The 12,979-nt window shown below is 36.3% G+C and overlaps 2 protein-coding genes across 3 annotated transcripts in view; one reads left to right on the forward strand and one right to left on the reverse strand.

The window, feature by feature from the left end:
• The window catches only part of Oseg2 (intraflagellar transport protein Oseg2), a 40,651-nt gene extending 29,769 nt beyond the window's left edge, over positions 1 to 10,882 (reverse strand). Inside the window, exons 1-17 of the mRNA XM_089701913.1 lie at positions 10,844 to 10,882; positions 10,514 to 10,685; positions 10,132 to 10,324; positions 9,451 to 9,637; positions 9,065 to 9,199; positions 8,570 to 8,757; positions 6,278 to 6,414; positions 6,112 to 6,188; positions 5,786 to 5,902; positions 5,222 to 5,354; positions 4,580 to 4,710; positions 4,089 to 4,177; positions 3,635 to 3,774; positions 3,119 to 3,246; positions 2,493 to 2,598; positions 2,046 to 2,267; positions 162 to 334 (exon numbers count right to left, since the gene is read on the reverse strand). Of these exons, the coding sequence (XP_089558039.1) occupies positions 162 to 334; positions 2,046 to 2,267; positions 2,493 to 2,598; positions 3,119 to 3,246; positions 3,635 to 3,774; positions 4,089 to 4,177; positions 4,580 to 4,710; positions 5,222 to 5,354; positions 5,786 to 5,902; positions 6,112 to 6,188; positions 6,278 to 6,414; positions 8,570 to 8,757; positions 9,065 to 9,199; positions 9,451 to 9,637; positions 10,132 to 10,324; positions 10,514 to 10,685; positions 10,844 to 10,882 (2,367 nt within the window). The remainder of the gene's footprint in view (positions 1 to 161; positions 335 to 2,045; positions 2,268 to 2,492; positions 2,599 to 3,118; positions 3,247 to 3,634; positions 3,775 to 4,088; positions 4,178 to 4,579; positions 4,711 to 5,221; positions 5,355 to 5,785; positions 5,903 to 6,111; positions 6,189 to 6,277; positions 6,415 to 8,569; positions 8,758 to 9,064; positions 9,200 to 9,450; positions 9,638 to 10,131; positions 10,325 to 10,513; positions 10,686 to 10,843) is intronic.
• A 287-nt stretch (positions 10,883 to 11,169) lies between these two features.
• RpL14 (ribosomal protein L14) lies at positions 11,170 to 12,111 on the forward strand. 2 transcript variants are annotated; one of them, XM_089701633.1, is made up of 2 exons: positions 11,170 to 11,280; positions 11,530 to 12,111. In XM_089701633.1, the coding sequence occupies exon 2, from the start codon at positions 11,536 to 11,538 to the stop codon at positions 12,034 to 12,036; it is 501 nt and encodes a 166-aa protein (XP_089557759.1). In that variant the 5' UTR covers positions 11,170 to 11,280; positions 11,530 to 11,535; the 3' UTR covers positions 12,037 to 12,111. The 2 variants fall into 2 exon arrangements, with proteins under 2 accessions (XP_089557759.1, XP_089557760.1); XM_089701634.1 differs by lacking the exon at positions 11,170 to 11,280 and adding an exon at positions 11,419 to 11,443.
• The last annotated feature ends 868 nt before the right edge of the window (positions 12,112 to 12,979 follow it).

Consider the following 12,979-nt stretch of genomic DNA (forward strand, 5'->3'; position numbering starts at 1 on the left):
CGCGGCCGCAGCACGCCGCGCCCGCCCCGCGCGCACCCACACACACCTGCACCAGCTGGTCGTGCACGGCGTGCAGCAGCTCGTCGTCCCGCAGCAGCGCGGGGTGCTGCAGCAGCGCGGCCGCAGCACGCCGCGCCCGCCCCGCGCGCACCCACACACACCTGCACCAGCTGGTCGTGCACGGCGTGCAGCAGCTCGTCGTCCCGCAGCAGCGCGGGGTGCTGCAGCAGCGCGGCCGCAGCACGCCGCGCCCGCCCCGCGCGCACCCACAGCTTCACAGCTTGCACTACATCCCCGCTTGCGGCTAGTACCGCGCCCGCTTCTCCCACCCTGCCTGAATATTGTATACTCATTTAACTTTTTCTGTACACTCCTTTTTTAAGCTATTGCATAGCTTCTATCGCGGGCCTTGAGCGCGGGGACCCAATCGAGAAATTCCGTAACGAAATACCTCACGCTCCCCACTCGGGGAGCACACGGGCTCGGAGGTGTGGCTTGATGGCATGCTATGCAATAGCTTTATACCGCGGCAGTCCCCGAGTGCCACACGTCTTTTTTATATATATTAAACTCAACGTTACTCTTTGTAGTCGTTATGTTTACGACAGAAATTAATAATGTATCCCTTATCTAGGTTTAGCATCAATCTTCGATAATTTTGATCGATCTATAATCTTATAATTTTAATAAAATATTGTTCAGTTGGAATTGTTTTTTGTTTGATTGTTTTTTATATAGATTAAAGAATTGATGATCATAAAAACAGCATAACATTATTTTATTTTGCATCATTGCGAAAAACCCTCCATAATAATGATTCAAAATAAATTACTTGTATAAATTCTTAATATTTTGATGCGATTGCTTCTATCGATTGAAATATAGTATTCCCTATACGTCTAAAATAAATAAAGATACGATATGATTTTCAATGTAAAATTTTCATAAAAAGTAATATTCGAATACATGACTTTAAATAACAGGATCGCTATAAACCGCAGCGCACAAACATCCGAGGCTAAAGACCGAGCTATTATCGATTTCCATATAGGTTCCCTGATTAAAACCGCAAACCAAACGTAGTGTTGCTATAAATTCAAGTGTTTCATTGCGAGTTCAAAAATATATTATGGTTTACACAATCGCATTGTGTATGTGTTTAATTCGACGATGCATATTTTAAATACATGTTATCGTTTAAAAACAATACATAATATATACCATATATTATATGGTGTTTTTATAGTTGTTATAAACGATATGGTGGTTGTATATATTATATGGTGTTTTGATAGCGATTTTGTTAACATTCTATGCTACTGCACTATAAGCAATTGTGCGTCGATCGATCAATGTGTGTATGATCACTTTTGAACAACGACGACGTATTTCTTGAAAATAAATCTTAGAAGGACAAAATAAAACTGGTAGTTCTAATAATGGTGTACACCATTTGTAGTGCTGCAAATTTTGGAGTATGTGGTCTTTAAGATACTAGATAGGGGATAGACAGGTAATGACCATAAAAAAGCAGAATGGATCACATAACATTATATTGCTACAATCTGTAGCCCACACCGCTGTATGTCGCTGTCCACAGTTTAAACAATTCGTTTTATTAATCGATAGTAGCATAATTATGCCTTGCTAGAAAGAGAAATAAGTTTTGCACTAAGGGTCGAACAAACCTAATACGCTCCTTCGCTCCCATGTTTATATATAAGAATGTTGTGTTTGTTTGTGAGTTCATGTTTTTAACTAAATATAGGAGGCTGACAAACAAGAAGAGAACACCATAAGCATGATATAATCTATACTAATATTGTAAAGCTGAAGAGTTTGTTTGTTTGTTTGAACGCGCTAATCTCAGGAACTACTGATCCGATTTGAAAAATTATTTCGGTGTTAGTTAGCTCATTTATCGAGGAAGGCTATAGGCTATAAGTCATCACACTAAGACCAATAGGAGCGGAGCAATTCGGATAAAACCGCGAGGCACAGCTAGTCAAATTATAAAACTATAAACATATATACAAAGAACTCACCAGTGGAAATCAAATAGTCCATATACTGTTGTTTCAGTGCACCCACGGCAGTTCTATCTATCCTTTCAGCCAGGGCGATAGCTTCCGTCCATTTATTGAACTGTTTGTACATACTAATCGCCAATTCGGGTTTGCTTGCTTTTTTAGTGTACCACTCTTCAGCTGTGGTGAGGTCCCCAGAAAAGATAGCTAAACGAGCCTGCACTAGAGGACTGTTTAGACCTAGAATCGAATGTTTGTTCACATTATTTGGTGACTTTTAGATGTTATGGATTTAAAATTTATTTCACATAATAATTATTTTTAAATAACATCGACTCATCATTAGTGACGTTGCAACAAAAATGCTTAGACATCAAATTACATTTTTAAGGAAAATAATTGTTTTACAAATTTCTCATAATATGTTTTATATCATAAACAATTATAAAGAAACAAATTATATACCAGCATTAACATCACCATTTCCTTCAGCAGAAGCCAGCTCAATAACTGAATCCAAATAAAACGTCCTCGCGTCGTCGCCGACACCGCGGTAACATTTCGCTGCCAACTAATAAATATTCAAAAACTATTGTAAATATTATACATATTTATTTAAATTTTAAAAGCTATCCAGTAAAGTGGGAAAATATGCATCATGCTAGCTGCATTTTAAGAAAGTTTCTGAACAAATCTAATAGGTAATACATAACATTATAAATAAATAAATATTTCAGGACAATTTTCACACACGGCACGATCTAATCCCATACTAAGCTTTCGCTTGTGTTATGGAAACCAGATGGCTGATAAACATACATATATATATAATTTTAAATAAATACTTATATAGATAGTTAACACCCAGACACAGAGCAAACATGTATGTTCATCCAACAAATATTTGCCCCGGGTGTGAATCGAACCCACGACCTCTGGCTTTGAAGGCAGGGCCACTACTATCCAAGCCAACCGGTCAGTCATTATGTTCTTTACACCTACCAAAACCTATATTTTTTTAACAAAATACATCATTTTTTACTTCTATATTATTTCCATAATTAAAACATTTTTGTAAAAAAGGTCATCACCTGAATATCCTGTTTAGCAAGCGCGCGTTCAGCGAGTTGCCGCCAAAATGGCGCCAAATCAGCTGAATTGCTGACAGAGTCTAGATATTGCGCACATCCCGATAGATCCCCACTGCGTAACGCGTTATCTGAATGGAAAATAATTCAGACTTTCAATGTAAGGTTATAAATAGTATACCTATTATAAATAGTTAATTTATTTGTAAACACCTAAACACAAAATGCAGTTCATTTCATAATTAATTCAGCAGTAGGTACCTACTTTGGTATGATAACAGGGACTCAGATTACTACTAACGCCATCCGATAATATGGACATGTGTATTTGAATCCAACTTATTTACGACCTTCATGAAATTCACGTAGAATCGGAGTTAAAGCCGAGATATGGCCACCTATCAAATTTTCGATCTAAATTTTATCCATATATCAATTTAACAATTTCTCAATATTTTATACATAACCTAAAAACATTGTAAATCAATCTACATAAACCACTAAAACATGTTCACTCACTAAAAGCTAAGCGATGTTCGTCCAACTGCACATAGGGCACGAGTCCACCGTCGAGCGATACTCGCATATCGCTCACATCGACCACTATGCCGCCGCCACACTCGCACATTTCTACACAACTCGCTTCCCATCCACTGTACCTGAAATATATATTTTTTACTATTTAGTGTAAGAGTTTTGAGCTTTTTTTTAGTTTTTATGTTAATAAATATTAAGTCCGGTTAATGTGCGAGGATGTGTAGTGAGGAATGTGCTTGTAAATAACCAATACTATCGCTTCAACTTGTATACGTAGTATATTATTATTAGTCTGTGCTTCAACATTGGTGTAAAAGCACTCTAAGACAGAAAATTTACTCATTGAAATCGTTGTTTAGCTAAGGATTAAAATAATCGGGCAAGTATTTATTACATAGAGATAAGTAAAAGTTATTTAGCTATTCAAACAATATACCAAATCAACAAATGTGTAGGTGTCTGTGCCACGATCGCGTCACTATTTTCGATCCATTGCACGAAGCTCACACCGCTTGCTATGATTTCCTAAAAAAAATGTAAACTTTTAAACAGTTGGTACATTAACATTAAGAGTCCATTTAGAGCCTTTACAATACGTTAGAATATTAACTAACATACAGAGAGATTATTTAAATTTTGTTTAACTGATTTTAAGCTACATATGTCATACATCGTTACCACAGATCACAGAAATAGATTTCTATGATCGTTACCGAACAAAATATGCTATATTTTGATTTTTTAGGCTACCCGAACAAAGCCGGGACAGTCGCCCAGACAATTATTAATTCACACCATGAACACCAATGTTACAAGTGTTTCTATGGTGGTGACCAACCACACAAATTTTAAGTGGTGGTAATTTCTTATGTGCCAAATTGCTCTTTTTCTTATTCCGCCAAAAAAATCCGTTAAAAATACACACACCTTATCACCACTATCCAGCTTTAACAAAACGAGTCGTCTGCGAGTGTCGCGGAACAACAACAGGTGACCACTTTCGTTCAGCTCGAGCCAGTCGATTCGAGCCTCGTGCCACCACTGGCCTAACTGTATACCTGTATTTTTGTACCAATTTTTAAATGATTAAATAAATAATAGTCGAGTACATAAAACACTCTTATACTCGTATAAACATCAGGATAAGCAGATAAAAAAGAATTATAGGACATAATTTATACTTTGTTTTGTTATCTCTTCATGGAACTACATTTTTGAAGTGAAAACTTCTTTAGCGGCGTTGAGCACTTTTTCTGTAATGGGTATAAAATCTTAAACGCTTAGCGTCAGGACACGTGACCTGATCGAAAAAGCGTAAGACGGATATCATTCCAAAATATCAAACATGCTCAACGTTAATAATCAAGTTTTCACTTCTGTCGGCACTCCCGGAGTGCAACCCGTCTTTTTTTTTTTAGTTTAGATTTTGGTCATGATCACCTGACGATGATGTTACGAACTTGACTTTTGCATTCTCAGAAAAGGGAGCGAACTTTTGAACTATACAAACACTGTATTCATAGGATTTTTTCCCTTCTTATAGATATTTTTTTTTTCAGAAATACGAACCAGTAACAAGATCAACAACAGCCAGCGTCTGCCTGTCCAGTAAATAGGCGAGATGTTTCCTATCTCCAATTATGTCACTCCGCTCGTTGATGCGCACGCTCAATACGTGCGGGTTTACGCGCTCTGTACGCACCTTTGGTGAAATAATACTCACTTTTAAATGAATATCAACATACCCAATACCACGAAAAATTTGTATTTTGGCATCCTGAAACTATTCTAAAAATACACATGTTATGTGGTCATATACTGGGTATGTCGATTTTTCTACGATATTCCTAATTTGGCCAGACTATAAAATACATAAATACATATTTTATACCGTGACAAGTTCATACGGTATAAAATATGTCAGAGATAAGTATTTGAAAAACTTGCTTGCCTCGACAAAATTTTAATGCATTCTAGCGCTTTTGCGTATGGATCTATAAATATGTATTTTCACAAACGAATTTTTAATACTAATTACTTAGAATTACTCAAAAAGACTAAAAATTTATTCATTTAACTGCAATATTACCCTCATTTCTTTTCACCCCAACAACTATTCCGTAAAACACTCACAGTATGCAGAACTCTATCAAGCCCGTACTCCACCACGCTCAGTTCTCCCGCGCGATGCAGCAAGCACGCGCCGCCCACCGCCGCGTATATACGTTCCTCGCTACCCGACCATGTTATCTAATAAATTTAAATATGGGCTATAATACATATTTAGAGGACATCAAAGTAATGTAAAAAATCGAAATTTTCTAAGGAAAAAAATTGTGTTTTTGGGTGTACAAGAAAAATATAAGACGTGGCACAGTAAATATATTATTGCAACGGTGTTTATTTTTTTTACGAATGGAGATAGAAGCGATTATTGTTCGATGCATAATAGAACTCACCTCACTAGTTAAGCCTCTCGCAATGTCACATAATATCAACGTGCTCGCTGTACGGCATACCGCATACCAATCATTACCTACAAATAGGCAAATTATTATTACGATAAAACAGTGTGTATTAAATCCGCCTTATACCCCACAAGGTTTACCTCTATATTATGCTTACCTATAAATTTAACCGTATAAATGTCCGCATAGTTGGAGGTAACAGTGAGCGGTGGTGCGTCCCGAGCGAGGCGAGTGATCAGCACCCGCCGCGCGCTCACGTGTTGTACAGACACTGAGTCGCGCCATACCCAGGACCTGGCACAGTTTTGAGTTTACATACAAAAATCATCTATATGCTGATGGCGATTGGGTTGATTATCGTTTGTATTGTAATTAGAATTTATAGGTATGTTCGAAAATCATCTGTATGCTCATAGTGAGTGGGTTGATTTTCGTGTGCAATGCAGATTGGTGGATTGGTGGTTTCATAGCGTCGCGTGCACTGGATTTCAGGTGAGTGTCTTTAGAATGACAAATATTATATCACTCTATTTTGCGGTATAAAATAAGAAAGACAATTAGTCCATTGAATAAAAAGTTCTAGAGTGCGTGAGTTAGTAACGTAAGATGTTTCTTCGGAAACATGTCAAGAGTCCCTAGGTAATAAACATACTAAAACCCCGGGACACTAGGAGGAGCCCCGGAGTGGGGGGAGGGGGGAAATGGGTCCATTTTTTCATATTTCGCTTAAATCTCAAAAACGGTACATGTTAGAGAAAAACTTTCAAGGAAAAGTTGAAAGGCCATAAAGTTATCTACAAGTTGTACCTACATCATTTTTTCCTATATCCTACCGTTTCTGAGTTATACGCAGTAAAAAATGATTTTGGCTCAAACAATTTCCCCATACTACACATCAATCGATCAAAAAATATTTATTTCTTCCAAAAAACTCAAATGTGCAACTTGTGACCGGTACTGATAGATTGCTCTTAATTAGTTCTATAATTGGTAAAATAAACACATTCCTCCATGGAAGCCTTTAGGAGGAATCGATTGTCAAAATATTATATTAGGGCAGTTTGAGTTACTGAACTTGATCTTTTTATTTTTTTCTTCCAAAAAAACTCAAAAGTGCAACTTGTGACCGGTACAGATAGATTGCTCATAATTAGGTCTATCATTGATAAAAATACCAGATTCCACCGCGGAGGCGTTTACGGGGAATTGAATTTTATTAGGGTAGTTATGATACTTGAACTTTTTATTTTATTTCTTCCAAAAAACTCAAAAGTGCAACTTGTGACTGGTACCGATAGATTGCTCATAAATAGGTCTATCATTGATAAAAATACCAGATTCCACCATGGAGGCGTTTACGAGGAATTGAATTTTATTAGGACAGTTAGTTAAAAAGTTCAAGTATCGTAACTACCCTAATAAAATTCAATACCTCCTAAACGCCTCCATGGTGGAATCTGGTTTTTTTATCAAAGATAAACCTAATTATGAGCAATCTATCGGTACCGGTCTCAAGTTGCACTTTTGAGTTTTTTGAAAGAAAAAAAATAATAAGTTCAAGTATCGTAACTACCCTAATAAAATTCAATTCCCCGTAAACGCCTCCGTGGTGGAATCTAGTATTTTTATCAATGATAGACCTAATTATGAGCAATCTATCTGTACCGGTCACAAGTTGCACTTTTGAGTTTTTTGGAAGAAAAAAATAAAAAGATCAAGTTCAGTAACTCAAACTGCCCTAATATAATATTTTGACAATCGATTCCTCCTAAAGGCTTCCATGGAGGAATGTGTTTATTTTACCAATTATAGACCTAATTAAGAGCAATCTATCAGTACCGGTCACAAGTTGCACATTTGAGTTTTTTGGAAGAAATAAATATTTTTTGATCGATTGATGTGTAGTATGGGGAAATTGTTTGAGCCAAAATCATTTTTTACTGCCTATAACTCAGAAACGGTAGGATATAGGAAAAAATGATTGAGGTACAACTTGTAAATAACTTTATGGCCTTTCAACTTTTCCTTGAAAGTTTTTCTCTAACATGTACCGTTTTTGAGATTTAAGCGAAAAATGAAAAAATGGACTCATTTCCCCCCTCCCCCCACTCCGGGGCTCCTCCTAGTGTCCTGGGGTTTTAGTATGTTTATTACCTAGGGACTCTTGACATGTTTCCGAAGAAACATCTTACGTTACTAACTCACGCACTCTAGACCCCCCTTGGAGGGACTCATTCAATGGACTAAATGAGGAAAATTTTATAATTAATATAACAAAGGTTGTAAGCATAAATTGGTAAGCTAATGAAAACACTAACGCTATACGGATTATAATTAATCTGGTATTACCTAAGTCTCACGAAGTTCAACAATACCGGACTTCCACGCCTCATCTATCAGACCTTCCTCCAAAACACTGAACCCTATTGCCTATAAATACTTTTCGAACCTAAGCACCGCTTCCAGTACAATAACAGCACCAGTCTGCGAAGCGAGTGCGAGTTTGGTGCCGTCGCCGCTCCATGCAAGCGCACGTGTTGAGTACAAGTTGCCGATGTTTAGTGGGCTGAGTTCTACGGTACCAGATTCCTTCACCTCGCCTATGAGACACCCGTCGAAGATGCCGAATGCTACCGTCTGTGAAAATGTTTCATAAATGTATTGAAAATTTAATAGGTATTATATATTTATTTATTATTATACTTACTATACATATATAAGTACTATTACTTATACTTATACTTATAATTAAAAAATAAATACCTAAAATTTCTTTGACCTGGAATAGTGGCTACTTAAAAGACTCATTATCTCAAGTGCCTGCAGTTCGCCTTAGCGTTCACAATTTTAAATTGTCATAATTTTATTCCAAAACATAAAAATGGATAAATAAAAACTTCATGGTTTATTTCGAAACTGAAAGCAATAAAAAAGTATTAGCAACCTGTCCAGACGGGCTAGGCGCGGCCGATACAAAGTCCTTTCTATCTGGCGGCAAAGTGGGCTCAATACTTCGCAACAAAGCACCACGCGTTGCTTCGTACACCGAAATCCTGCCGTCACATGAACCTACCAAAAGCTAACAAAAAAAAAACGGAATTTGACCAAATATTAATAGAATAGAAGGATAAGTACATAAAAAATTGAACGCTTAATTCTTAAACCAATGATGCTACAATTGAAGACAATTTACTTCATCAATGAACAATTTCCGAATCCTTAAAATGAGGGTATATCAAAACAAACTTTATTTATTAAAGAAACTTAAAACACATTCAACAAGGGTGGACAAGCCTTAATTCAAGCATATTACTTAAAAATATTACTCACATACGGCGGTATAAACACCAAAACAGTTGGTGGCAAAGCGTACCGCAGAAGCAGTCGGCCATTCAAATAGATCGTGCCATCAACATGGCCGGAGGCTACAGACGCGTCGCTGCTTCTAGCGAGCGACACACAACACGTGCCCGCTGACCAGAGACTTGAGCTCTTGTTGCTTTTGCAGTCTAATTGCCTGCAAATAAAATGTACTGTTTGTTTTGAAGTGAAACTTCTTTATGTATATTAGGTAAGTTGAGAGTAAAATTTCAAGGTAGTGTCATGGCGTATCTGTATATTGTGGCAATACCGTCACGTCCGTAAAGTTAATGCGTAGTAAGCGTAGGTAAGAACCGTGAAGTAAAGCGACGATTTTGGTATCTTAGAATCTTGCCAAAGAAGTTTCACTTCTGTGCTCGGCACACATGTCAGCAGTTAAAGAAACTTAAATCTAAAGAGTAGATTTAAATACTTACTGCAGTTTTAAGTTCTTAACAATAGATAATAGATACTTTGTCGACTCAAAAAACATACCAATTATAATATTGGTTCATAAATAGAAGTCGAAACATTATACCAGTTTCAAATACATTTTTAGTAAATTAACGGTTAAAAAATTTGGTTAATTGCTCGTCTCTTACATGTAGGTAGATACATACATGATACAATCAAACAAACATTTATAACAACCTTATCTTCCCATCGCTGGTGCCTGTGAAAAATCCGTTCTCAGCGGGCAATAAATGCAAGGGTGCTCCAGTCAAGGGAAATTTATTGCAGATAACTTTTTTCCCGCTCCAATCCGCACCCACCCGATAAACGAACACCATGTTGTCGCTCTGCGCCACGCCTAGCAGCTCCGAATTTTCACTGAACACTATACCTAAGAAGAAAATACAAATCTATATATTATGTATTTTTAAATTGAGTAGTTATTTGATCTAAACAGTATTTTTATACGTTACTTGTATTTTAAGTTAAACGCTATAGTTAATACCAAAAATCCAGATTTAATAACTGGGTATAAGACTGCATAGGTGTTATGAATGATTTTTATTCTATACATACTTACTCGTTATCGAATAAGATTTCTTTCCAGCTGCGGAATCAGCGGGTTTTGTGCTAAACTTGTCTCGTCGGATCCCATCTCCGTCGAAGAGAAGAATTAGCCTATCGCAAGTCGCCACAGCTAATTTTACATTATTAGGCGACCAACTTATATCAGCAATAGGTTGGTCAGTGTCCTGTAATATTTAAAAAGAAACAGATTTATACATACATAATAATAAAACATTCGCCCTAAGGCAGAACCACTAACGAAAGACGGCGATTGTAAATTACAATACATTACAAATCCGAAAGTAATTAATTTCAAATTCACAAAAATAATTATTAGTTTTACCTGAGATTCCAACAAAGTTTTAAAATATTTAAACCGCATTATTTCCTTCGGTAAATAAGTCACAATTATCACGATAAAATATTTGTTTACCATAAATCGTGGTCACGTAGCAACGAATTATTTAAATTTCCCGCATTGTGTTGCTTCTACACGATCATTATGAACTTTATAGACGTACATTTAATAAAAGTCGCGTAGGATATTTTCTAGTGAGAACCTAAATTTTAATTAATAAAAAATATCATAAAATTAAATTTGTTATCCAAACAAAGGACTTCAACCTTCATTAATATTTTTTTCCGTATCGTGTCTGCATAATCTACCAAAAATCATAGAACTGACATAAACCCATAGTTCCAAAAAAATCGTAATTTTGTCTGTGGTTGTTTGACAGAGTCTTTCACTTTAGTGTTCCGTGTTTGTAAAGACGTTTTAAGGTTAGCATATTTTTATCCATTTAAATCTGTGTATAAGTGTTAAAATTATCTCAGGTTCATGTTCATTTATTAAAATATAATATTTCAGTTAATGTTTTTTACCTTGCATTTGGCGATATGAAGTGTTTTTAGTTATGTTTATGTCACGTTAATTCGGCATACTGTTAGTTCATGTTCGTTGTTTATACAAAGTGCAGTGATATTATAAATGTATCGTTACTATATAAATAACCATGTCCGTTATTTCAGGACGTCATGCCTTTCGCACGATATGTTGAGCCAGGGCGCGTTGCCCTGGTAGCTGAGGGTCCCTTGAAAGGAAAACTTGTCAGTATCGTGGACGTCATTGACCAGACGCGTGCTCTAGTAGATGGACCCGGCAGCGGAGTCCCACGCCAAAAGATCCGCCTCAACCAACTGCACCTTACAAAGTTCCGTCTTAGCTACCCCTTCACAGCCCCCACACGTGTTGTAAGGAAAGCGTGGACTGACGCTAAATTAAATGAAAAATGGGCTGAAAGCCAATGGGCTCAAAAGCTTGCAAACAAAGAAAAGCGTGCACAGATGACTGACTACGACAGGTTTAAGCTCACATCAGCCCGCGTCAAGAGGAACCGTGCGAGAACAGTCGTATTCAAGAGCTTGAAGGTCAAAGCTGCAAGGAGCGGTGCTTTCGGAAAGAGAAATGTCCCGAAATCAGCAGCGAAGAAACCCCGCACGAAAAAGGCACCCGCTGCTAAACCAGCAAAGAAGTAATTCTAGTTTTGTGCCCTAAATAACATGTGTTAAAATATGCAGGACAATCATAATAAAGAATTACTTTTAGCTGAATTAACTGTTTCTTATCTTTATCCAATATCCATAAATAAGTTCCTTAAATTGTGAAATGAGGTGAGTTTATTGTATATTTTACATTACAGTGTTTGTTTTTTTACTCAATTTGTTTTATTTTTCAGATGAAGAGCGCATAACCTCAAAATGCACTGGTAAGTTTGTACTAATTGATAACTTTTAATATCATTTTTATTAATACATAGATATTTTTTATGATGACTTCACATAGTCTCGTTCGTATGATATATCATTGATTATACTTTTACCAAAGTAACTGAAAAAATAAGTATTAAAATTATTCAGTCTTCATTAAAAATGTATGACTAAGAATTATTTGTTCTTTCAGATATGCTGCAGTGAAAAATGTTTGGACCAAAATGTAATGAAGCGGATCGAAATAATGTAAGTTTATTAAATTAATGTGCATTCATTTATTATTTTGTAAATTTAATGTGATGATTAATTTTTGTCTCGTTCGGATGAACTTCAGTGATTTCAAACTTACCGTTTAAACTGACATTTTAAAAATGTTTATAAAAACTACCATCCATAGAAGCAAATTATTGATAGAGGCCATTTTATTCCAGATGTGAAGTGTCCGCACATGGAAATTTAAAATACCATGACACTACTTACCACAAACACAATAAGTAAGTACTTGTCTATTACCTTTTCCATCATTGTTTCTTCTTCTATCTTTTAATTCCTATGCAATACACATTAATCAGCAATAATTTTTGAAGTGAAACTTCTTTATCGGGGTTGGAAAAAAATTTAGTGTAATATTTTTTCATTGCGCGTGACATTTTTCCGTTACGCGCCATTTTTTTCTTATCCCTACCACGCGTGATTCGAGTATTTCTGT

This window comes from Colias philodice, chromosome 12 (genome assembly GCF_061535455.1).
Source record: "Colias philodice isolate Cphi_HAF_F1 chromosome 12, ilColPhil1 Martin Lab GWU primary, whole genome shotgun sequence".
In the NCBI taxonomy this organism is placed as follows: Eukaryota; Metazoa; Arthropoda; class Insecta; order Lepidoptera; family Pieridae; genus Colias; species Colias philodice.